Consider the following 27,174-nt stretch of genomic DNA (forward strand, 5'->3'; position numbering starts at 1 on the left):
GTAAGAGCAGATGTCCAAGCGTGTACAGCGATTTCTGCTTGCAAGCAGATGATACAGCTTATAAAATGTGTCTGCAGACCTACTGAAGAGCTAGGGTTTTTAATGATAAATAGAAAGGAAAAACAACATTTAACTGTTAACTAGGGTGCTACCCAGAACATACCATCAAGCATATTGTTAACACAGTCCATTCTGCTGCTGGCAAAAGCAAGTATTGGTGTATTTCAAATTTGGTGTCCATCAGAGAAGCAACCAGCATTAGAGCTTTAGTGAAGCTTTGTAATTTGCACTATATACTTGTACTTGAACAATGGGAGTCCAGTATCTTGCAATGCTTTCTTAGACATTTCAGGTGACAGTACCATGGCAGCAGTTTTTCAAAGAATGAGCAGAGTTCAAGATCTTGAGTGAGAGAAATGGAAATTGTCAGACATGAAGGCAGAGGGATTGCAAAGCATGGGGAAAAAGCACATAATCTGTTGAAACATGCATTTACCAGAATTAGCACTTTTTCCAGAACTAGTGATCAAGTTCCTAAAAAGAGGAGGACATAAAACAATCACAGAAAACTAGAAAGAATATTACAAAATCCCGTCTAGCATTTGATAAAATTCCATTTAAAATATTTACCTTATTTTGAAATTGTTACATTACTATCCTAATCCAAAGCAAGGAATATTTTTCTGGGTTACAGAACTTAATTTTTATTGCATTTCTATTACTTGAGAAACAGAATTTTCACTGATTTTATTGAAATCATGATGATAATTAACATTAGATATGCCAGTCCCCCAGTTAACAGTATTCTATCCTAATATATGATATTGGAAATAGGGCAGTGTCACAGGGAAAAAAAACACCTTCCAATTCACACATGGAAAAGTTTAATTAAAGCTATTATTTCTAGCAGCAGTTAAAAATAAGCTTGAGGAATAGAAGGAAGTACTATGACTACATACAACATGCAATATTTTATACTGTAACTAGAAACCCTGGGAGTGGGAGTTTGGCTGCAGATACCTCAAAGCAGGCATGATGTTGTTGTATGCATACCGTGGACTAGCAAGTACATAAAACATGCTGCTGTTTATATTGTTTTATTTGGAACATTATTTATCCTGTAGAAGCATTTCTTTGCCAACAGAAACACTTAAAACAAGAAAAATGACCACAGCGACCAAAGCCACAGGAACACTCATGGAAAAACAGAGTGCTTGTATTAGACTCAAGAGAGCATGATATATAAACATTTTAAGTGGCACAGAACAGGAACAAACTTCTGCTCTTTATCTCACTATTGAAGATAAAGGGATGCACATGTAAGCAATATAAAAACAAAAGAATGAGCTCTAAGTTATAAGATCCTTCTCTAATTACCATGTATTATACCTGTAAACACTCCTACAGAGAAGTTCTCAACAGCCTTTTTTTTTTTTAAAAAAAAAAAATAAAAAATACTTAACACATTTCCTGTCCTGTCAGAAACAGGACAGTAAAGATTAGACAGACTTTCAGTCTGAGCTACAACAACAAAGCTCACGATTCCCAATCAACTCCCGATTGATAGTTAAAAATATTTTATAGCTCCTCTGAACTTCAGAACACACTCACTATTCCTATCAGCTATTATCATAGTCAAGTTGTCTTGTTCAAGGCCAGTGAGAAGGTGAGCTAAGCATGGTGGCTGTATGCGTAGGGGAAGTTCCCCATCTCAAACAGTACTTGTACAGCAGAATGAAAGTGTGACCCTGTCTGCATCAGCTGCCTTTGTGCAGCACCATGATGCTCAGTAGCAGTCCAGGTATTCAGGAGAGGGGGAAAATGAGAATCAGCTGTCATTACAGGCTATATCCACTCCTCTGCTTTCAAGGAACTGAGCTGCTGCCAGGAATACCTTTTGGCTGTTCTTCAGATAACAAAGTTGTTATTGGAAATAAAAGCTGCTTTTCATTTCCCTGCATTTGGAGAAACTGCACTTTTCCAAACTCCTGCTGTTTCACATTCAGTAATGCACCTAAAAAAACAGGCACCCAAAATATGAGAACTACTTTCCCATACATTGGTAGAAAATAACGATGCTAAAGTCATACATGGCACATTTTCTACCTAAAATTCAAAAGCAAGCTGTATATTTTTTTTTTCAATTTCAAGTAGTTCAAATTTTTAGACGTTCAATTACTACAGTGGTCTTATTTAAAGAAGTCTTATTTCCAGCAAACAAACCCTGGTTACTAGTGAACATTCAACCTTTGCATTTTCAATAAAGCAATAGCACTGATATTGCTTCTACGCTGATCTGCAGTCTGGATAAAGCCCTAAACAAGATAAACAAGTTATTTCACTTATGACAGCTTGTATATGAAATCAATCTTAATCATGATACAGAAGGGGGAGAGGGGAGAGGCAGGTAGAAATTAAGTAGAAAGGTACACAATATTAAACATTTTCAGTTTCTACATAAAGAAATCTCTTGCCTAAATATTCAGCAGCTTTTCATTGGATTATGAGACTTAAAGCAATAATTCTTCCATTTAATGCTAAAATAAGGGCTGTTAGAATCAAACAAATTAAACTGGGGGTGGGGGGGGTGGGCAAAATAGACACCATCCCCCAAAAACACAGCTTGAGAGCCTGAAACAAATGAGAAGCACATGTTTTGTCAGCCCTGAAGTGAAGGTCAAAACAGGTGCTTCACCACACTAATCCCCTCTGAAAGCTGCAGTCCTTGGGGAACCCAGTGCTGAAGGCTATTGCCAGTGGCAGCTATCTCCTAACTACAAGATTACACGGTGGTTTTGAGGATAGAGAAACTAGGTAATGACATTAAACTGTCAAAGATTTAAGATGGGAGATTTTAAGGACTGACTGGTAATGAAGTAGGAAAAAAAGACTACTGTCATTTTATACTATTTGACATAATTTTTACACACCGAACAACCTGAAGCACCAAAATTACTTCCAATAATATCTTTTCCAGGTAGAGATCTTAAATCTGATGATGGTGAAAGTAGATCAACAGTGAACAATCTGTGCGTTTAATTATCTAATGATTTTTCACAAGTGGACTAACACCACACTGGCACCTAAGCTCCTGCTTTATGAAGAGTTTTACTACAAGTCAACTATTTTCTTAGAAGCCATATGGAATTTTAAAAAACCTTGAGAACATATTTGTAATAATATTTAAGTAAGGGGGTTTAGACTATATTAAAATGTTTAAAAATAGATAGTGAAGAGTAAGAGTGATAACTGTATAAATACTTTAAAGGCAATGTACCGCAAAGAGGAAAACAGAAATGCTCATACAGGAAATGACAAGTGAAACAAGCTGAAATGGGCTTAAGCTAATGAAATAAAAATTCCACCTGAAAATTAGGGAGAAAAATGACAGGGAGGATAATCAAATAGACAATGGAAGAAAAAACTGTCTTAAGGGAAGAGAGAAACCAAACAGATAAGGGACTCTCAGTAGTGCTTTCTGGCATACTAACAGTTAATATGACAGAAAAACTCATTTTAAAACATGAAGCACTTACTAGAAACCTATGAGAAAAATCCTCAATTTTCTGGCTGTTATAGTGTACTTGAAACCATTCTCATGGCATAACCCCAAACTTATTATACAACATCTTCAATTGCACTTGAAAACTTTAAAATTGTTTTTAAATATATATAACAGCCTCTAAAAAAATTAAGCGCTACTGTGGTAAGACCAGACTCCAGTTACATTACAGAACATAATTCAAGTGCATGGTGTAATGCAGAAGATTTCTATTAAGTAAACTGAAGAAACTCATGGCCCACTGAATAAACTGCCACTCTGGACGCTTGGTCGAAGTATCAGCTAACCCAGCCTAACCATCTGCTATAAGCAGAAGTGCCATTTCCTGAAATATACCCAAACTCCATGCACCAGCCTGTAATTTGACTCAGATACTGCTCAGGAGTCTATGTAATTTGCCAATCAATGTTACCTGTCACACATCTACAATAAATATAACTCAAGGAACAATCAACTGCCAGAATAACTTGGTTACTTCCCCAGAGCGTATCAGCCTGCTTCCTCATCTCCTCACTCCCTGTACGTACGCTAAACCCTGGGGCTTACTGCTTGCTTTCTAGCGGATGCTTCTGAATGACAGAATAGATGAATTTAATTATGACATTTTGTATAATTATTAACAGATATCACAAGAATTCATTGAAGAATGTGGGGTCACGTGTTGGCTTAGAACGAGATGACACAATAGATTAGAACGCATGAAGAAAAGCTCCCCCATGGTTTTCTACAGTCAAACTTACACATTTCACACCCTAATGCAACCGAAACCAAAAGCCCAGCCCTCATGCAAGAACTCTGATTAAGTAAGAAGCACAACTGCATGCACTTTCCAGCTTGCCTGAAGCTAACATGTATTTTTAAATTAACAAAAACTTCCATAACTTTTGCTTGGTGACAACACTGAATCAGCTTACTACATTCTCCACTCTTCAAAATTAGAAATAAGATGGGGAATAGGGCAAGTCTTCTGAAAAGTCTGTTCAAAAGGAACAGCTTTAACAGCATAGGTTAACTGAGCTGAGATGCAAACTAAGGTCCTGAAAAACTGATCAACAATTAAAGTCATCCCAAATCCCCACACAGCATTAAAACTTCCATTATAAGATATGCAAAAGTATCACCAAATACCAACATGACTTTTTTGTGTTTTTTTGAGAGCAATTTCTTAATAAATTTTAAACAGACAGTAAGTCCCATCCCCTGTGGTTTGGGTTTTTTTCTTTGCTTGCTTGTTTTCTGGGGGTGGGGTTGGAGTTGGAGTATTTTTTGTGTTCCCTGAAAAACCCTACTTTCCAATGCAGTGCACAGTCATCCTCATTTTTTAGCATAAGCAGTATTTAATTAGTCCCCTGTATGCCTGTGAAATTTACACGCCTGGTGTGATGCCACACAGATAAAAGAAATGGTCAAGCACAATAGCAACAATGTTTCAGAAAGAAGGAAAAGTAATTTTAGAGCTAGCTCAGTAACTTCCCTTAGCAGCCAATGCTGGCCATGTCAAATGCTGACAACAATTACTTAGAGTGCTAACAGCAATGAACAGCAATTCCCTGATACGGAATAAAAATTACCTTTCAGCAAGGAAAGCTTTGACTCAAATATATTAGAAAGCCAACTATGCCTGTTTCAAAATGTACCAAAATCTGTGCTTTCAACATAATCATATTTCACAAAGGTCAAAGATAAAACAGGAATGAAATGCTTAATCACTTCCCATTTAACTCAAAAATCACTCCTGTACAATCCCACATTGTTTTCCTCATATCATATTTGTCTGAAAACATGTACATTTCCTCAAAACAGATGTCTTCAGTCTCTGGTCAAACTAATCTTCAGTCTCACAAATGAATTCTAGTAAGAACTGTACCCATTAACAAGGGTGTCTTAACAGAGCCTATTTCTTATCTGCCAGAAAAGCTGACATTCTGCTGAGAATTTGCACCAAATTTCCAGCCCTTTCACACTGCAGAAAGACTGGAGAATTTAGTTATGTAGAATTAGACTGGAACTTCCAACAAATCTGTAAATTTACAGGGCACAAACAAGTTGCTTGGCACTATTAGCTATGAATCCCAGACTGACCCACTACTGCATGTGTCCAGAACCCCTGGACAGGTTTAGACATCTCACTGCCAGCGTATTTCCCAAAATATTATTTTATTTACAATTTTATTTTTACACAGAAGAGGTGTAATGAAAGCAATTTATTTTAATTTCCTCCATTTAAAAATAAGCTTTATTATTCTTTATCCCTTAAGCTACATTAATGAATATTGGATTTCCAAGTAAGAGGGAGTGAGAAAAGTTACAGTGAAGTACATGCTCAAAATTTCACTTTATGGAGGATGTGTTTGTTCTGATTCAAAGGTCAGTAAGATCTTAATTTCCTACAGGGACAAGAACAACACAGTTTTTACAGCATGGATATAGCTTTAACAAACAGTCCTCAAAAAACCCCTGTGCATAAATATTTGGCTTTTAAGATACTTTATATAGAAGGTTAGATGTAATGAGAAAAGATATAAAAATATTCTGGGAATAGGTAAGAAGAAAGATTCTAATGTTAAGACTAGTAAATAGTTTGGAAAATATTTTTGAAGGAAAATTTACTACACCCAAAGAACAGACTATATACTTTTTCTGTAAACAATGGGATTTCAGGCTTTGATCAATTTTGTTCAAGTTCTCTCTCCAACATGGCTTGAGTAAACATAGGACACCTTTGAAACATCACTGACATTATTATGCTTTCACTTTGAATACAAAAGCAATATGAGAATTTGGTTCCAGAGGCTGTGTGAAGTCACACAGCTGGTAGCTTTGATCCAAAAATGCAAATTAGAAACCTTCCATAAAACTCCTCAAAAAGTGTTTTCAAATTAGTAGACTGCTACAACTAGAAAAGTCCCAAATGAATAATTTTTTACTTCTTTACATTTCATGTATCACTTTTTCTTTGTGTAACCTCAAGAAAATATTTACTTCACAAAATACAGATCATTACCAGTAATAAGAACAATTATAGAAGTTGACATAAAACTTCCACGATGGCTAATAATCCAGAGTCAGAACCCACCCCTAATTTTAACTGCATTTTGAAAAAGAAAACTTGCATGGCAAGTTATAGTAGAAATGGTACTGCATGATTTGTAGGTGTATTAAGCGGAATTGGTTAAAAGAGGTGCGGATGTGGCTTTAAAATATCATGCACTCAGAGCATCATTTAACTCACTTTAGTCATGAGAGACAAGAATTCGGGCAGAAGCCAAGCACCGGCTCTGCTAGGCTGACAAGACTGTACTTTCACTGGTATAGGGTGTTCACCTCCGGCAAAAAGATTAGAACATAAAACCACCTCCATCAGATGAACATCTCTGCATGTGATGCAAATATTCCCGTATCCATTAAATATTGCTGGTGCTCACTTGATCTGTGTGGTTTACAATGCAGTTTCAGTAGCTAACAGTATTTGATAGCACATGGAGAGAATTAGCTGACTCTACAGAAGTTTCAGTTAATTATTAAAAGCTTTGAACAGAAATAGAAATTCTCCTCCAAAACAGATGATGCTGAATTTTGTTGCTAAAAAATATTTTGAGATTAATCATAAACCAGATGATTTACACCGATATAATTTTGCTTCCTTGAAAGAGCATGCAAATTACACCATAAAGTCAGTAAATGTAACTTAAAAATTCCAGCTGACTACCTTCCTATAATTTCATGGAATTTTCAGCTCAATAGAAAGTCCCCTCCAGAGATATTTTTACAGTCATACCCTTGAGAGATTTCAAGTGCAGTGTGAATACTTAACACCCTAATTGTTTCCAGCAGAAGTTATACATACACTTTTCACATGGGCAAAGGATCTATACAAAAGTAAAAACAACTCAATAAAATGAAGTAAGAGGAATGACAGAACAGAGTAAAAGCAGCAACAAGGTAAAGTACATCCTCCGGCATAAAGTGATGCACAGTAAGCGAAGAGTTAATGAACGTGTCACCATGTTAAACGCAGCAGGAGCGATAACTAAGGAACCTAGTTCAAATCTGCTCTCAGTCAAGTATTAGAACACACTCCCCTTGAGTTGCTTCAGTACATACCAGTAAAAAACCATCAGTCTGTGTGTCTAGCTATGTACTGTGGCTATGCCTGGATGCCCTTCCAAAAAATCTAGCAAAACCATACAACAGCCAATACAATAACACACCTGTACCAGTATCAATCATCTGAATTCTCAGAGGACTATCTAATACTAATTGATGAAACTCTTCAGTAAAGACTTCATAATCCTATAGATATGAGGGGCCTAGGCTCATTAAGAATAGAACTGCTACTTGTTCTTGAGGAAGATGGTCCTGTTTCTCCTTTTTGAGGCAATACTTGGGAGGAACAGTGGGTGACTTTCAAAGCTAATGATCCGGTGTACAACTGGTTAAGTGATATTCATGAGCATCAGTGACCGAGAACTTGCTATGAGGATACAGGAAACTTTTGGCAAGATGGATAACTATGAGCTCCAGGAGTCAGGTTGAGTACCAACAGTGTCTGAGTAGCATCGTAGGAAGGCACAGGTATCAGCCCAAACATGCAGCGGGTTCTCACCTCTTCAGATTATCAAATTATAATTGGCTCATATGGGAGAAAAGGGAAGAACAAGCATTTTTATCTCCTTTAAATCTCTAGCTGAGGTTTATCCATTTGATCCAAAGCCAACAACAACTACGACCCACAAGCAGGACAGATGATATGTGCTGGCCATGGGAAATCCCATTTATTGGATTAGCAGGGGTAAAAAAAACGTTGGAAGGTCTTTTTCACTGGAATATTTCCACAAAAGTAAAAACAAACATGTAATTTTACAAGTTACTGTAATTTTTTAAATTTAAATTCACTGAAAAAGAACTAGCACAATTTATTTCTGTCATGGAAGCACCTCTGAAGAAAATGATTAAGAGGTGTATTCCATGTAACTTTCTTCCTAGGAAGATTTTACTCACTTCTCACAACAGAGTCTCTATACCTTAAATGTTTACTGAATTTAAATATATTAAAGGAAATTAATATTTAGATAAACATACATGCTCAGACCAGTTAAGGTCATAATCCTTCAAAATACCCACTTAGGTGTAAAACGCAAGAGGTGTGTGAAGGTGAAAATTATCATTACACAAAACAGAAGGATGATTAATTTTCTACTGCAGTACACACTGATGGCAAAAACACAGTAACATGAAAGGTGACTTTCTGAGATTTTAAAGTAAGCTTTCATAATCAGTATAGGCCAGCTTCAGCCGATAAAAAACATTAATACCCCCAAAAAAGGCAAACTGAGCACGTATAAGGGATATTATGCTTTGTATTTATCAGGTTCTTGGAAAGTATTAGAAAGTTGAAAAATGGCAATTATCCCTGGATTCTCGACTTTTAACATTATGTCTTTATAATGCAGGAAGATTACCAGAAACATGTTGTAAGGCTCTGTGGTAGAAATTACACCATTAAACAATTTATGTTATAAACACCACAGAAAAGGAACAGTAAGGTTTGTTAATGCTGTATTTATTGTCTGTTTAAAGCTTGTTAAAATATGATACTGAGCAAGTGAATTCAACATATTAGATTTTTTACAAAAGCTCGTAAACGTTAAGAAATGTGGGTGAAATACCTGACTGTACATTCATAAGTTCTAGCTTATTCTAGAGTTGCAGATGTTGTATAAAAAGATTGTGGCATGTTTTTTTATAGTACTGCTGACTCCTAACAGATTATTAAGAAATGAACGAAACACCCTTTTAGTGTGCCAGTTTTTTAATCCTGCATGCAGTTCCAGTTGTTCATCTTTAACTGTTTGCAAAACGAAGTAAAAATCATTTAAAACACCATACCACCATAAACTGCGAGTTAACACAAGTAAGTAACTCCTAATAGGCATGCTAGCACCAAACATATTAAGAAGTCTGCCTTAATGACCAAAGCAGGAAAAAAAAAAAGGGGGGGGGGGGGGGGGGGGGTAGTGGTGGGATAGTTTACAATAAGAGTATTGCTGTTTGAATTTAAAAGGCTATGTTAAAATTGATATTGTAATATTTTAAGTGACGGTAAAGCCAGTCACTTTTTGGTCCAACATGCAACAAAATTACAGAACCACAGAAAACTATTTTTTTTCCTATTTCACCAAAAAGAGACCATTTCTGCTAGTCTAACCCCCCACTCAACGCAGGGTGAGCTAAACAAACCCAGCTGCTCATGGCATTGTCCAGTCAAGTTTAAAGTATCTCCAAGCACAGAGATTTCACAGGCCCTTTTGGAATCTTGTTCAGGGTTTAACCACTCCTATAGTGAAATTTTCTCCTCCTTGTATACAGTTGCAATCTACTGTATTGTAACTTGTATTGTTTTTTTCTCACGCAATCACTGTGGACCTCTGAGAAGCCTGTTCTCTATATCCTCCCACCTACTAGTTGAGGACAAGCTATCCCCTTAGCCTTCTCCTCCTCAGGCCAAACAAACTCTTTGAGCCTCCTTTTCTACATCATGAGATTAATGGCTACTGTTCTGCTTCCTTCTGAAGCGTGAGGGTTTGGCCTCTGCTTCCCATTTAATTACAAAATGGATAATTTTGTTGGTGTTTTTTATTGTAGCTTCAAAACAATTCCTCCAAAGCAACAGCCTTCTTGATTTTAAGTATGGTTAGACAAAAGTATCTTCAGGTCAACTATGCTTCAAGAAAAAAGAAACACATGCTGGGTTCTTTCTAAAACAAAAAAGAACTTTTCTCCTTTAAGAAATAAATTGCGTACTTCAGATTTAAACACAATATGCAGCTCACTTAAAAGTTGTTTCCTATGTTTACACATTGTCAAAAGAGCCTTGACCTTTCATAGTAAAGTATGAAAACATAAAAGTAAGTGGAAAAGCATCTTGCAATAGCTAGATATCACTTGGATGCTTTAAGAGCCTGACAGTTGTTCATGGTTGTGGTGGATTGACCTTGGCTAGATACCAGGTACCCACCAAGCTGCTCTATCACTCCCTGCCTCGGCAGAACAGGAAGGGAAGAAAATACGATGAAAAAAAACCCACTTGTGGGTCAAGATAAAGGCAGTTTAATAAAGTAACAACAAAAGTCGTGTGCATGGAAGCAATGGAAAACAAAAGATGTTTTTCTCCTCTTCCCAGCAGCAGGCAATGTTTGGCCACTTCCTGGGACGCAGGGCTTCAGTACGTGTAGCAGTTGCTCCGGAAAACAAACGTCATAAATAACAAATGCCCGCTCTTCCTCCTCCTCTCTCTCAGCTTTTATAGCTGAGCACATGTCATATGGTGTGGAACATCCCTTGGGCGACTGTGGGTCGGCTGTCGTGACTGTGTCCCCTCCCAAGATCTGGCCCACCCCCACCCAGCCTACCGGTGAGGGGGGAATGTTGGAGAGACAGCCTTGGTGCTGTGTGAGCACTGCTCAGCAGTAGCCAGAACACTGGTGTGTTGTCACCACCTTTCTAGCTACCAAGCACAGCACTAGCAGGGTTGCTATGGGGCTCTGCCAGACCCAGTACAATGGTGATCGGGCAACCTTTCTGCTCCAGATCAAATGTGGCCTGAGCTCAGGGGAAACACCACAGACAGGTGCTTGATGCTGCGTTAGTACCCAACCCAACAGAACAATGATCTTTCAGCATGCTTCAACAAGTATGCAAATTTCTATCTATTGTCAGAAATTACATCACAAAAACATGACCAGTGGTATTTTTAGCCCCGTAGAAAAGGCCTATGTGAAGACGGAATATGAACTACCTTCCACAATCCCTCACTTAAGATTAATACGTACGAGGAACACATAGAAAGAATGGACAAAGCTAACATCACTCGCATCTTTGAAAAAAGTCAAAGCATATTTCACATAAAGGAACTTAAATAATGACAAAGTCCAATCTGTCAAAAAAAAATTGCTGCTCTGGAAGGCAGAGGAGGAGGGTGGACAATGAGGCATTTCAAAGAGGTTATGGCCCACAGGAAGCATCAGTTTGAGTTAATGCAGTATCAGGGTGTTCTCACCCTCCTTCCCACACAACTTTCAGTATGTCTTGCAAAACATCTTGAAAATAATTTTTGAAAAGCATGAACAGGCATTACCAGTCCCAGCCAGTCAGCAATAAAGTAACTTCTATATTCTGCTAATTCTGCATCAGTAGATCAGAGCAAAGTTTTACCCATATTTTGTTCAAATATCTGTGCCTTGAGTTCATAAAAACACTAGTATTTGGACTACTGGTATGTACTGGTAAGATAGCATTAAGAGATATTTCCTAATAGCAGTGAACTGTATTCCTGATGAAAAACGTCTGCCTGTCCCGTTCCCCGCCCCCCCCCCCCCCCCCCGAATAAACATTTATAATCTGCCTACAGAGTTAATTACATTGATTTTCTGCCGCTAACAGCTCTCTTTACTACAGTTTTCATGACAACTCAAAACAGTAAATATGAACTGGTAACCCAAGTCTAGTGACCGATGTCTACTATTTGTCCTAATCCAGGGTGCTCTTACAGCTGCTTTCTTTGCTTGAAGTGCTGAGGTCGAAATCAAAAGATCCCAGTGCTTTCCCCCAGGCCTCATCTACATGGATCCTCCTGTCAGGGACTTGAGTGCACTTCCATCACCCTAGGGGTTTTGCTGCCAGAAGGACTCCATAAGGAGAAAGATGTATCTTGAAAACACCATCCAGCTCTGCTTCCTCCTTTTTATAAAAATGTTAAATTCTTAATAACTAATAATCCTCTTGTCTGTGCTGTCCTAATGTCATCTTCACAGTTAGTGACCTGTCTATGCATGCAGATCCTAAAAGGAGCTCTCCATACAGATATCCCACGACCAGTCGCTTTGGCCACGTCATTTATTTCACAGTCAGCTACAAGCTCAAGTCTCTATCCAGGATCATAAACCACATTAGTTACTCCATGACCATACCAGCTGCTCAAACTGGAATTGTAGTTTTCTTGGAAGCTTTGGATCATTCCAATACAAGGGAAGTTGTCAGTTCACCATAACCAGTGACAAGCAGTTCAACTGACCATTATGCACCATCTTTGTATTCTAGAAAAAGGTCAATGCAGCGGCAGCATAACTCAGATCGCCTGGAAAGCCTGTTGCAGGTGGAATGACCAAGGGCTCATCACCCCAGCAGGCCAAACACTCTGACTGAGGCAGTGCTTTCAGCATAAGCAAATAACATAGAGCAATGGCTCCATGCCACTTGCATTCAGTGTGGATTATGATCTTTTGGTGCTTGGTATTTTCCAGCAATGGGTCCAAAGTCATCTTCTGCAGACCTGATTTCTACACATTGGTCTTGAACAACTGCCAGCAGTTGTGACAAAGGGCATAGTCTCACAGTACCTGAACAAATGAACGGAGAACAGGTGTACTCTCTGTGATCAGGGTCAGTCAACAGTCCAGTGGGTGCTGAACAATTCTACAGTGAAGAGGCACACCAAGCCAGGTAGTCAAAACATCAGGATCCACATCAGCGAGATACACGGCTGCACAACCACATAGTTGCAACCCAGCTGAGGCAATGGTCAAGGCCAAGCTAGAGCCTGAGCTTAAAGACAACTCCTGAGCAAAAGGGAAACCCTGATAAGACTTCTCACAGCTGTTTCCACAGCAGTCTGACTCAAGATTACATGGGTGGACCATATCCATGATGACCTTGAGCACTGTCAGCCAAATGAACTGCTGGAGAACAGGGTATTTGGGGCCCTGACACCACCTTATCCTACTGATAACTACTGCTCCTCCTTATAGGTGATGGTGCAGATACCAGCGTCAGCAACAGCAGTCAATAAAATTCTGACACCCTAATCTCCTATTCATAAGACTCATAACATCATTTTTAAAAACCATCTGCATCTATTTTTCTAACTATGTTGTTTTGGCAAAGCTGCAAGTAGCCCAGACAATAAAGCTGTCTGCAGTTCTCGGAGGGGCAAAAGGAAGGGGAGCAAGCTCCCATCTCATGCCAGATCAGAAGTTCTCTTTTTTATTCTGCAAATATTACATGCTCCATATGATCTAGGTACAGAAAGTGCTTTAGAATGAACTTTAAAAGGAAGACTGCAATTTTTATTTTCAAAGTCCTGATAGTGCAGTCCACAAGGCTTCACAGATATTTTTTAAAAATAAGATTAAGGTAAAATATGGTAGCTACAATATAAGGGTAAAATAAAATACAATACACCATCTCAAAATTTTACATTAAAGATTATATGAAATTGGTGATAAAGCAGTATCTTCTTTATTACAACAAACTAGATCTACCAGAAACAACTGAGGGGCTTGTGCTCCCACCCCCCTGCTTTTGACATTGACATTGAAGTTTTAGCTCTTACAGCTGCAAAGAGGCGTACTTCTATAAAGTTAATCCTATACTGCAACAAATGATGTAAAAGGACAACTGTAAAAACAGCATGGATTTTGAGACAAACAGTAAAAACGTGTCATTAGGCTTCAAAGTTACCAGTTAATTTTTACTGTTATTAATTTTGGATGTATTGTTCTGACAGGCTTTATTTTAGAGGAGGATCAGCACTGGTAGCATCAGAGCAGCTAGTGAGGTAAGGTACACACAAAAAAACCAATGCAACTTCTGTATATATGTATGTATGTATAGAAGAGATGCTTTTTGTTTCCCAGTGTCAAGAAACTCCCTTGGGCTACAACACCAGGGTCATATCTTATTTCCTACCATCTGAAAAATGCAAAGCAATCTCCCCAGTTATTCCTTAACTGCTTACAAGAAAGTCCACCCCCATCATCCATTTAAAAAAAAAAAAAAAAACACCACCACAAACAAACCAGAAAAACCCACACAAACAAAATACTCCCAACCCCCAAACCAAAACAAACCACAAAACTCCTTAACCTCTACTGTACTATCCAGTGCACCAAGAATTCAAGTCAAATTCAAGGAAACTGAAGGAAAGTCAATTTCAGAACAATTTCTTAAAATCTGTTGTTTCCACAATTATGTATTTGATTGGAGCAACAACAGGGATAATAAATTCACAAAAACCTTTTTATTGTATTGAGACAAAGGATTATTAAGGCTCATCATTACAACATTTCATCATTCTGATTCCAACCTTCGTTTGTTTTCCTAATGGGCACCTTGAAAAGATGGTGCTTCTCCCCTTCCAAAAGGCTGCACCTATCAGAGAATTAAGGTAATTTCTCTGGAGTGAAAAGCAAAGGCCTGTCTACAGGTCAGGCAGATGCATTTATATTCCCTTGACAACAAGCACAGTCCCTTATTCTAACTCAAGGGAATGTTATTGCATTCCCCCCCCCCACTCACAGACCAAAATTAGAGTCTTCTAGAATACATCCAGTCCCGCTTCAGACAGAGAAGGATATGGCTCTTTTAAAAGGTAAAGAGAAATCGTGATTTCTTTCGTGATGAATACCAGTGCTACTGCTTAAGGCAGCAAGCTTCTTAACAGTTGGGTTTTGTTTTTTTAACTTTCAAAGCAAAATTTGTTTCAGTGTATGGAATATTAATAAAAAAAATATACTCTTTTCACTACTAACATATAGCCTATACCAGTGAAAACTGAGAAGCAAAGGTAATTAAGAACAGTATCAGCTGTGTTTCTTGCATATAAATGCCATTGTTCAAGGTGTGCTGATCCCATCTAATGTATGTTCTGCTCTTGTAAGAAGTTCTAAACCAAAACCACCTTAAATAGATGCAAAAAAAAACCTCGGAAAAGCTTTTGTTGGTTAACAGCTAGCCAAAAATATACACAAAACCCCCGTACAGCAATTCAAAATCTTACAAACTGCAAAAATACAGGAGATAGACGCTTAGTATTATGCAAAAGTGTCATACCAACATGTATTTTTCCAATGAATTATATAAAACATGGATTTTCAATGCACTAATTCTATCAACCCGAAAGAATGCATTCTGTGAAGAAATTTAACATTCAGAACTGCACAAAGCGACAGGCACATAAGAGCTTGCTTGTTAAAGCCGAACCGCATCTCTTCTAGGAAATGCTTTCTGAATACATAAAGGATATTTTCACAATAAATGTCACGTCTCTTTCCCCCCCCCTCCTCCCCCAACAACACTTGCAATTCTTTTACGCGCTGCAGCGGGTTTGGAAGGAGCTCTATCTGAACGATTCGCACAAAAAAGGCTTTGAAGCGCACCAACCGTTTGCCCTTATTCTATACAAACTGTACAGTGATAACTTGGCTCTTCCCTCCCCCCACTCAATACCTTTCTGGGTAGTGACTTCACATCCTTTGACATCAGCACAGCTTGAAAGGGGGATGGGAGAGTTACGGCTGAAAGCAGCAAAACCTGCTTTTAACTGTGTACGCAAACGCCCCGACGGATCCTTCAGCCTTCCCCGAACGCAATGAACAGGAGCGGGTTTGCCCCCCCGCCGCGGCCGGGCCCGACCGTCCCCGTCCCCGTCCCCACAATGGCCATTTCCGAGCGGGTCGCAGGGTCGCGCCGCGCTCCCGCACGCACAATAACTCACCTCTAATATGCAAAAGGGCCACGGGCTGGAACGGCCCGTTGGAATTGGCTGCGTCAACCACCATCCTGCTGCCGGCTCTGTTACATGTCAACATCTAGGCTCCGGCAGGCACGGCGGTGTGTGCCTTAAGGCAAGGGACCGGCCTCCATTTTAGTTTAAAAAAAGACAGAAACTGAAGCGCTCTGCAGCTGGAGGGAACTGGCTGGTCTGTGATGTCAGCGGGCGGGAGGCGCCCCATTGGCTAACGGCAGCAACTTCAAATGACACCGAGGAGGCCGCAAATGAGCGGGGGCTGCTGCGGGGCTGTCACCGCGCCCGCGCCCCCCCCCCGCGCCCCCGGCCCGGCGCAGCGGGGGAGCAGCAGCCGCAGCCTCCGCAGGTGACTGGGCTGTTGCGCCTGTTTGTTTGCTTCAAACCAGGATGATCTCACCGCTGCTCCAGTATCGCCCCCCGCCCCCCCCCCCAATATCCAGTGCGCACCTGCTCGCAGGAGCGCACGCATTCTGCTCCTGCCTCCTTCCAGCACTTACTACTCACTCCTTACTCCCTCCTTCCCCAAGGCTGCCAGGAATACCCACCGGGACTTAGCCCCCACAGCACTGAGGGCAACAGCCACAACTTCAGCTTTCAAGAGCTGTAATAAAAGGTAGTTCATAGTAAGGTACAGGTCCTTTAATTACTATTATTCTTAGTGATTTATAAACATAAAACCTCATAAGCATTCCCATGAGCTGTTTTATGACTGGTTGCTAACACGTTATGAATAAAAATATAGACATAGGACACTCAGGAGATGAAAACCCTCATGTTTCATGCTCATCCAAGTATTTCTTTCATTCCAGAAACATACCTATCTCAAGTTTACCTTGATTGCTGTAAAACTTGGATAATGCAGAACTCTGGGTTTCCTTTCTAGAAATTTCTAGTAATTACAAATAACTTTTTTTTTAATTATTAAAAACTAAGATACTGCAGCACTAAGAACCAATATATAGGCATCTGAAAAAAATTTTGCTGCATAACCCCAGAAATTCAGAGTACAACCATTTCTAAACTTTAGTTAAATTACTTAAGGTATTTACAACAATTTCTATACTCTTTTTAGTTAAATTACTTCAGGTATTTGGAACAAAACTACCTCTTCCTCATCACATGAGACCTTTGTGTCTATTTTCACAACAGGCTGTTTGAAGGACTGTTTTGTCTCCCAGGGACTGCAGCTCCGGGAATGATGCTCTAAGAAACAAGCAACGTTATATTTCCACTATCTCCAAATCTGTGCTTTTCCCCAAATGCTATTTGCACTTGTATGTCACCTTTAAATATTTAATTACTTGTTTTACAATGCTATCTTAACTTAGATCTTTTCAAAGAAGGAGTAAATAAAAAAAAGAGGAAGAGACTTTTCAATTAGGTAAGTTATAAGGCAATGAAAACGTGGAACAAAAATTACAGGGGATATGCATACCTGGTTGGAAAAATTATATGCCACTACATAAAATACTACACTATCAAAAGTGAGTTAGAGCTGTACTAAATATTACTGAATTGGAAGAAGGAAAAAGACTAACTGGAATATAACAAAAGAAGAATATTACCCGTAAGGCACATGATAACATCAATTGGATTTACTGATTCACAAGGCCTAACTTGAAGTAGTGCCTCTGGGATGTCACAGTTGAAGAAGGATGTAAACCTGGCGAGAAAGTGCAAAGATGACCAATCTAGAAAACATTACTTAGTGTAAAAAATACAGCTGCTCTGTTTGGTATGGTGTGGGTTGTTGGTGGCTTTTCTTTGGTTGGTTGGTTTGGTTGGGGTGGGTTTTGTTGGTTTTTTTTGCTAGAAAGGCCTAGACTGACCAAGTCTTTTAAAGCATGATTATGGAGATTGAGTGCATTAGTTTTTCTACATTCACTACGCCCAGGAAATTCCTTCTACATCAAGGAAGATCAGGTTAGATACTCAATCAAATCCTCTCACAATAAGCATAGTGAAACTAAGTAGGAGACTGCAGACTTTCTAGTAATTTAAAAAATGGCCAAACATCATGAATGATACAAATGTAGCTGGATCCTGCTTTTGAGAACATCAAAATGGATTACATGAACTTCTGATGCCTTTTTTAACCTTTTTCCTAAGACTACAGAGGTTCAAGAAATTTGTTCTTCCAGTCCAGGCAAAAACAGAGGAGGTGTACTCCCAAAAAAAGTATTTTTTTTTTTTAAGTTAGTATGGAGTTTTGGTCTTATAAAACAAAAAGCTAGCATAGAGATATGCCTTTAACAAAACTAGATTTAAAAAAAAAAAAACCAAGACTGACCTCAAAGTTTTCTACAAGATCTTGATCAATTAAGGAGAAAACTAAAGAACTGAGACTTTTCTTGCAATATTTTCATATGCAGAATTTTGTAAGCAAAATCTGTTTCTTTTCCCCATTTAAATTACAATTAGGCCGTTCCATAGTTATAAGCTGCAGTATGAAGTGGCACAAGTTAGGTTTAAAATTGTAGTTTATTTGGTAACCACATCTTTAAGAGGCAGCTGCTCTGTCTCTCCTTGTGCCTTTGCTTTTATGGTCAACTGCTGCTGTCTCTTTGAAACTCCCTGAAAGATTAAAATGGCTAAGCAGACTGCTGGTCCAATGGCATACAACTTAAGTACTGTACTGGAACACAACAGAACAAAAAAAGGAGCGTCGCTTTAGTTACAGTGCCATTTCCTATTTTATACATAAGCATGACTTGAATAGCTGGAGGTTCATTAGCAAATTTTAGGTCATGGCTTAAGAGTCAACCCCCCCTACACTGTTCTTACCTAAAGAGAGTAAACGTGCTATTTGCAGCACTAGCGGTAGTATTGGCAGAACACTAAGTCACATTCACGTAAAGTTTTCTCTTGCAAGATAGACATTACTCTGTTCACATTTCTTCCTCTTTGCAGGACTGTTAGATCTGAGGCCACTACTTGGTAAGCTACCATGAAACTGGTTTAATTCAGTATATTTCTGGTGTGCTTTTGACAGGATACTAGCGGAACTGAAGAATTCAATCTTTGTAAGACCTTTAGCTCATTAATCAAATCTGGTATCTTCTCACCAGTCATACAGATTGAGACATACATTCTGATCAGGAGGTTTGTATACCCTTCCTTTGTTTTAGCCTTAAGATATTTGATTTGCCACCAAAGGAAAATATTTACTTAAAGTGAATTATTTTGAGCAACTTGGGGGGGGAGGGGGGCAGCGCAAAGAAAATTGAGTTAGGAATTGACTTACTAATGGAGAAGGAAAGAATATTAGCGCAAGTGGAACGGAGCTAATGAATATCAATGGGAGGAGGGGAGGAAGACTTTAACAAATTTATGAAGATGCTTCTGTTGCAAGAGAATCAAAAACCATACTAACTTTGGCTACCCTTTTTTTAGAATTGAATAAATGAAAAAATATATTGACAGTATAGCAAAGCTGTAGCTATTACAGGTTTCCTGATGAACCCTGGTAATAATTTCTAACTTCCTGATGATGGGAATGAAGGAAAATCATATAAAGTTCTTAGGATATAATGAAATGTGTTACATTTAGGATCAAGCACTATAGCTGATGAATTCTCTTTATACTGGGAGGCTGTGTAGTATGTCTTTCAAAACATCAATCCATTTGGTTGTCATTTAAAAAACAACCAACACACTGCAGCACCCCAACAACAAATTTCCCTGCCCAAAGGCTGTCTTTATTTCCATTCTGAAGTAGCTGCTATTCTGATAGCAACAGAATCAACAACATATGGTAATTAAAACTGGATGAACTTCTGTTTCCATGAAGACACCTTGGATCAAGTTAGTTACCTCTCGGACTTTATGAGGAGTTTTCATTTTTGGATTGCAGGAGGAGGGAGCTATTTAGTCTCAACTCTAAAGGTAGCTAAAGGTGTAATTCCACAGCTGCTGAAGTTGCTATCCCTCAGCAACCTAAACCAGCCTAGTTACAGGCTGCTTCAGTTCCCTTCCTACAATCCCCTCCTACTTTATTTTGCTCTCATCTGCTTCAGTGGTCGTCAGACCCACAGCTCAGTTGGTTTAGTTCAGTAATCCAACAGAAAGCCACTTACTTTATTGTCAGACTGGTTTTCCGTTAACTTATTGTGTTCCACAGCAGCCTAAGGTAAGCTAAGTCTGTATGAGCTACTGCTGCAATCCCACCTCTTCTGAGGCACACCTCTCAACCTCTCTGAGGTGCAACCATCTGAAATCGCTGTATGAGGGCTTGTGCAGCTGCATGGTTGAACCAGATTAGGAAACTGAGCGGAGTTAAAATAAGAAGGGAAAAGGATGAGTTTGAGCTACGCTGAGCCTATTATCTGTTTTACCAGACAGCTGCCCAAAAAAGGTACGGGAATAAAACACTATTTGCTTTTACTGCTAGGACCAACGCAATTTTGCGCCTCCAATTATAGTCCAAGCACCATTCTCATAAACAATGTCAGGCTACAGAAAACAAGGGTCTCTTCACAACCCTGAACAGTGAGTTACTCAAAGACAGTAACTTTGTTTTAGGGGAGAAAAGACACTGGATGCTACACATTTGGAGGAGAAATCACAGCAACAGGAAGGATACTGGACTTCTCCTAAAAAGTTCCAACTCAATTTCAAAGGACAGCCAAGAGAAAATTCAAGGACACAGAGGCAATAAGCACTATGTTAACATCTAGCTATCAAATGAAATACACAGGTAAGAAAAAAAATCCTCACCTGGATGAATGAAACTGGTATGGACTATCATTTGGCTTCCTTAAAGAATTCCTATGACTGAAGCATGGCAAAAGATAGCATTCTACCTTCCAAGCTGAGAAACTGATAATATTTACTCCCCTTTCAGTACAGGAAAAAATGATTAAATGTAGGATTGGCAAATACCTGCCCGTGATTGAAATGGTCTCTGTATTGGGTCTGGCAGAGCCCCATAGCAACCCTGCTAGTGCTGTGCTTGGTAGCTAGAAAGGTGGTGACAACACACCAGTGTTCTGGCTACTGCTGAGCAGTGCTCACACAGCACCAAGGCTGTCTCTCCAACATTCCCCCCTCACCGGTAGGCTGGGTGGGGGTGGGCCAGATCTTGGGAGGGGACACAGTCACGACAGCCGACCCACAGTCGCCCAAGGGATGTTCCACACCATATGACATGTGCTCAGCTATAAAAGCTGAGAGAGAGGAGGAGGAAGAGCGGGCATTTGTTATTTATGACGTTTGTTTTCCGGAGCAACTGCTACACGTACTGAAGCCCTGCATCCTCAGTACTCAGAACTCTCAGCCTCAGCAGGGACCCAAACTGCATCTGAGGACACCGTGGCTGAGATAGGGACACAAACAACAACTACAGTAATTGCCCCAATAGTGAAAAAGAAACAGTGAACAAGAACACTCTCCAAAGATCCAGAGGATGTTCTGCATGCAAGAGCCATGTGGAGGACGGTGATTCAAAGTGTCCCAATACCATATTCTAACAGCTTGGCAGTGATGTATTGCCCGAATACAGATAAACCAACTGTGGAGAAAGTGTCTTCTTGGCTCCAAAACTCTGAAGAAAATCTCTGTACTTCCTCATCCCTACTGGTCAGCACCTTGGCTGTCAGGGACACTCCAATAAATCAGTCCTCTCCTGGCCCAGAGGGAAAGGCAGCCCCAAGCACGTGCTGTGTGGTGCACTCCAGTTCTTCCTGCATGTCCAGGGTGAGGACATGAGGAAATGGGATGGTGAACCCACCTTTAAGCTGGAAGCCCACTTAGGAGAACTGAGAGGGAAGACAGCTGTTAAAGAAGGGGTCACCCAAGAAGGCTGTCAGCATAGTGGCTGTAGAGACACAAGGCAGTAATTAACACTCTCCCAGATGTAGGACTGAAATCACCTCCCAGGTGACAGGACCAGCTGTGCAAAATGTACTCTACACTGCATCTGGGGAGCATGGTCTTACCTGGAGCCTCTGGCAGAAAACATCAGGAGAAACCTGAGGTTGACATTAGGGTTTGGAGCTGGGGGTACTGAGGATCAGAAGCCCACTACACCCCAACCAAAAAAAAGAGATACTAGCAGCATATGAGGGGGTTGGAGCCACTTCAGAAGTTGTTGGTACAGAAGCACAGCTGCTTTTGGCACCATGATTGCCTTTGTTACACTGGATGTTCAAAGGAAACATCCCCTCTACACATCACGCAACCAGCGTTACATGGAGTAAGTGGGTGGCATTATCATTCAACGAGCTCGACTGGGGAAATCCAGCTGCCCAGGGATCTTGGAAGAGATCATGGACTGGTCAGAAAGCAGAGATTTTGGAGCATTGCCTGAGGGGGTGGCTGAAGCCCAAGAGGCACCACCATATAATGAGTTATCAGACGATGAAAGGCATTATGCTTTATTTACTGATGGATCCTGTCATGGGGTAGGAAACCATTGGAAGTGGAAAGGTGCTCTGTACAGTCCCACATGACAAGTCTCTGAGGCCACTGAAGGAGAAGAGGAGTCAAGTCAGTTTGCAGAAGTGGAAGCCATCCAACTAGGCCTAGAGATTGCTGGATGAGAAAAGTGGCTAGTACTCCATCTCTGTACTGACCCCTGGTTAATGCCCTATGAGGATGGCTACAATAATGGCAGACCACCAACTGGCAGTGCAGGGGTAAACCCATCTGGGCTGATGCACTGTGGCAAGAAATCCCTGCCCAGGTAAAGATAAAGATACTCTAAAGATACATCATGTAGATGCTCATATGCCCAAAAGCTGTGCCACTGAAGAACATTAAAACAAACAGCTATTTGTAGCTTGACAGGCCCACAAAACATTGGGACTTCTAGGGAGAGATGCTACATACAGATGTGTTCATGATCAAAGGGTGGACCTGACCATGAACGCCATCACACAGGTCACTCTTGAATGTGAAATGTGCTGCAATCAAGCCAGCCACACAAGTGGAATCTCCCTGGAACAGAGGGCGGTGGCTGGTTTTTCGATACGGTGAGGCCTGGCAAATTGACTATATTGGACCACTGCCATGAACACGCCAAGGCAAGTGCTATATACTCACTATGGTGGAAGCAGCTATTGAGTGGCTACAAACATACCCTGTAAACCACGCCACTGCCTGGAACACATCTTAAGCCTTGAAAGACAAATTTTGTGGCAACATGGTACCCCAGATCGAATTGAATCGGACAATGGGACTCATCAGAAATAATCTTATAAACTCCTCAGCAATGAAACATGGCATTGAATGAATGTATCACATTCCCCATCACCCACAACCCCCTGGAAAGACTGAGAGGTGTAACGAACTGTTAAAGACTATGTTGAGAGCGTTAGGCAATGGGGCATGGAAGCACTGGGATACTAATTTAGCAGAAGCCACTTGGCTAGTTAATACCAGAGGATCTGCTAACTGTCCTGGTCCTGCCCAAACAAAACCCCTTCATGGTGGACATAGCCTGGACAGCTGACCCAAAGTGACCAAAGGGATATTCCATACCATATGACATCTGCTAAGCTATAAAAGCTAAGAGAAAGGGGGAGGAAGGGGCGTGGGACATTTGTTATTAATGATGTTTGTCTTCCAGAGCAACCGCTACACATACCGAAGCCCTGATTCCCAGGAACTGGCCTGCTAACGGGAAGTAGAGAATAACATCTTTTGTTTTCCATTGCTTCCATGCATGCAACCTTTGATATTGCTTTATCAAACTACCTTTATCTTGACCCACAAGTGGGTTTTTTCATTTTACTTTCTCCCCTCACTGTTCTGCTGAGGAGAGCAGTGATAGAGCAGCTGGGTGGGTACCTGACATCCAGCCAAGTTCAACCCACCACAGTCTGTATCTGAATTTCCTAATATTTGCATGGTCACTGTAGCACACAGTCAACAGTGCCAAGTTTTCCTTCAGCCAATATTGTACACCCAAAAGGTTTTGTAAGTGGGGGATGGGGAGAGAAATCAGTAGATGTCTGTTGAGTTCAGAAAGCCATATATTTTAAGAACTGCATCTAGTACAAAAACTTATTTCCCAGGCCAGACTGCAGAACCTCATTTCAGGTATTGGCACACTATTTTAATCAAGTGCAGTATAAAAGCTAACACATACGCCACCAAACTCACTCCTTTCTGCAGCCTTATTAGGTAGATCACACATGTCATTTTCAATAAACATAATTTTTTTAAGCTTTGTTTAAGAGTGAAACCTTGAGAGCATGCTAGTTATCCAGCAAACACTGACTTATATTTACATGCATAAATATTGCATTCAATGTTTGATCAGTAGAGGTCTTATGAAGGGAAAAGTTCAGTGTAGCAGCAAAAATGTCTGGGTCTGATTATAATGAAGACCTGTGCAATGGAACAAAATGTTCTTTTTGTAAATAAGGGCATAATAAAAGACGTTTCAAGAGAAATCTAAACTCTGAATTCAGAGACAGGTTAGAATCTAGAAAATAAGACAATACTACATTTTAAATCCTATTTTTATGGATTCTATCCAAGCTTCAGTAGAAACAAGTTTGGTAGGAAATGCTGCCAGTGACAGATGTAGAGCATTCTTCTAACACTTTCAGCTGCTGACTAATGAGTAGGTGTTTGATAGGGCAGTTGAAATGAAAAATAGCTCATTAATCCAAGCCTATGATTTCATGTAAAGCTAGCTAACAAAAACCCGCAAAACAACAACAAAAAAATCACACACTCAAGCAAAGTATTCTCCTCTATAATCTTTTTTTGGTAGTTACACACTTACTATCATGTTCCTTAATCTTTAAACTGTAACGTAGTAATTCAGACTGGATAATTGCTAAATATTTTTTAAATTAATGATTTCATAATCATTAAATAATGAAATATTTACTCATTTGATAGATCATATTTTCCTGTATGAACACCAAACAATTGTCAGTTTGTGCTTTAAGAAATGTATATGCTTACCACACATTTTAGTAATTCTTCTAAGCATTTAAAAGAAAAATAAATACAAAAAACCCAGGAAAGTTTGTTTATGCAACACTATGGTCATGTTTTTAAGACAAAAGTTCAAAGACAAAGTTACTAAATTAACATGACAAGAAGTCTCTACAGTTCTTTCACATGATACAATACATATATTCACCGACACCTAACCATACCCACCCTGACAGAGGAAAGAGTGAGCTTCTGCAGTATTTTCCATTATGGACTTTTTGTTTCAATAAATTCAATACAATATTGAGCTGCCAAAAATAATACAAAGGCATGAACACAGCGAGGACCAGAACGATGAACTAACTCAGTATGCTGAGTGCTAATCTAGTGTGTGTACAAGGGAGAAGAGCATCATCTGTTTCACAAAACTGTATTCCTTGATGTTTTGCAGGAGAATGAATTTGCTTTGCCCCAGTGTTTTGCCTTTTAAATGCATTACGGATTAGGGCAAATTATCTTTTCTATTAGCATTATCTTGTTTAATCTGCCATCTTACTTTGCATAAAATACTTGTAGCTAAACAGTGGTGCTACCACCTTGCAGCTGGACAAAACTCCTTAATTGCCAGGCACACACACAAGAAGCATCATTCAACTGGAAAGGCCAAAGTATCACACCTTTGTTCTCTACCTAATTTGCAGCTGGCACCAGTAGGTTTCTGTGATGAAAGTGACATTAAGTATTGAGACCTCCAGCCTCAACAGCTCCTAAGAAAAGTGCTCCTCAAAACCCCATAGTCCATTATTACTATGATTCTCATAAATTCAATTATATTGCATATATCCAGTCAGTGCCTTTTGGATCATGAAAACAGACACTAGTTTTAAATGAACAGGTAACTCTGCTTAAGTTTGACCTTACCCTAATAATGAATTTGTGGAAATTTAACAGTATAGATTGCTAAATTTCTCTGCAGCACAGAGAACAATACTTGATTGCCCCTTAATTTATCTTTATACCATTTTGCTTACTTATCTGTACTCTACAGCTGAAACACACAACCACCATACATTTCTGATCTCTTGAGAAATTCTCACTTTCTCTTCCTTCCTCATGGTTACAACAGTTTTATCAATGAAAATTTGGTTCAGTTGTTTAAGTATCAGAATCTTAAAGAATCACCTCTTCTGCAATCTTGATTCATCAGACTTTAACATTGTACAGACTACAAAAACAGAGCTATCTCCTAGACAGCCATTTATGACTTAAAAACATTAGGAAAGCTTTAATAACGCTTGCCTTCCTATCAGAGTCCTGTATCACAGACAGACAAGTTGAGACACTACCCTGACGTTCTCTTGCACAGAACAGACTCAGAATTTGGCATAGCTCTAAAGTCTCTGCTTGGGGGTGTGTGTGGGGAAACAAACCAAAAAAAGAGACAAGAAATAAGAAACCATGTGGTCTGCATGAAATGTGCTCAGAAAAACAGCACCCTTATGCCTTGCTGTGTTCATTATTCCTTCCCCCCCCGACTTTTTTTTTTTAAATAGATATGACTGATAGTATTTTTAATGTTGAAATCATGCTATGTCAGAAACAGACATCTCTACCAGAAGGTCAAAACCAGGACTGATCAACATGCACAGCAAGATCTTCAACAACTAAATACCAGAATCTGTTTAATGATATCACATGCAGTTATACTACATTAAGAGAACAGCACTGTATTCCGTATCCTACACTTCTCAGCATTAAGAGTTTGTATATCCAGATCTGTCAATGTAGCTCATTTCTTCCTATCTTGATACGTAACTTTGGAAGAACATTGTATCCGCATTTTCAAGATCGTAAGTCCAACTCCAAGAGGTAAACAGTAACTCTGTAAATAAATTTGAAACCATACCTGAAAATAAAAGCTAAATTGCAATCACCACTTTTAGATTATATAAAACAATGTTCACTTTTATCTAGAAAAAAAAAACCCAAAACCCATTCCCAAATTCATGAACAAAACCATGACACTTGTCATGATAGGAATCCTCTTTAAGACTATAAAAGGACTCTATCCAGCTTTAAAAATCATACAGAAATGCTGCCAAAAGGCATATTTTTGAATCATGCTCAAATTTAC

At 39.5% G+C, this 27,174-nt stretch overlaps 1 protein-coding gene across 3 annotated transcripts in view; it reads right to left on the reverse strand.

Annotated features, from left to right (window-relative positions):
• The window catches only part of PPP2R5C (protein phosphatase 2 regulatory subunit B'gamma), an 89,011-nt gene that overhangs the window by 39,552 nt on the left and 22,285 nt on the right, over positions 1 to 27,174 (reverse strand). Inside the window, exon 1 of one of the 3 annotated variants that reach the window (XM_040599738.1) lies at positions 16,116 to 16,325. The exons of the other annotated variants lie outside the window; for them this stretch is intronic. Coding sequence (XP_040455672.1) covers positions 16,116 to 16,209 — 94 coding nt within the window. The 5' untranslated portion in view covers positions 16,210 to 16,325. Of the gene's footprint in view, positions 1 to 16,115; positions 16,326 to 27,174 lie in introns of those variants that run through there. 3 annotated transcript variants of the gene reach the window in all.

The sequence above is a fragment of the Falco naumanni genome, chromosome 7 (genome assembly GCF_017639655.2).
Source record: "Falco naumanni isolate bFalNau1 chromosome 7, bFalNau1.pat, whole genome shotgun sequence".
Lineage (NCBI taxonomy): Eukaryota > Metazoa > Chordata > Aves > Falconiformes > Falconidae > Falco > Falco naumanni.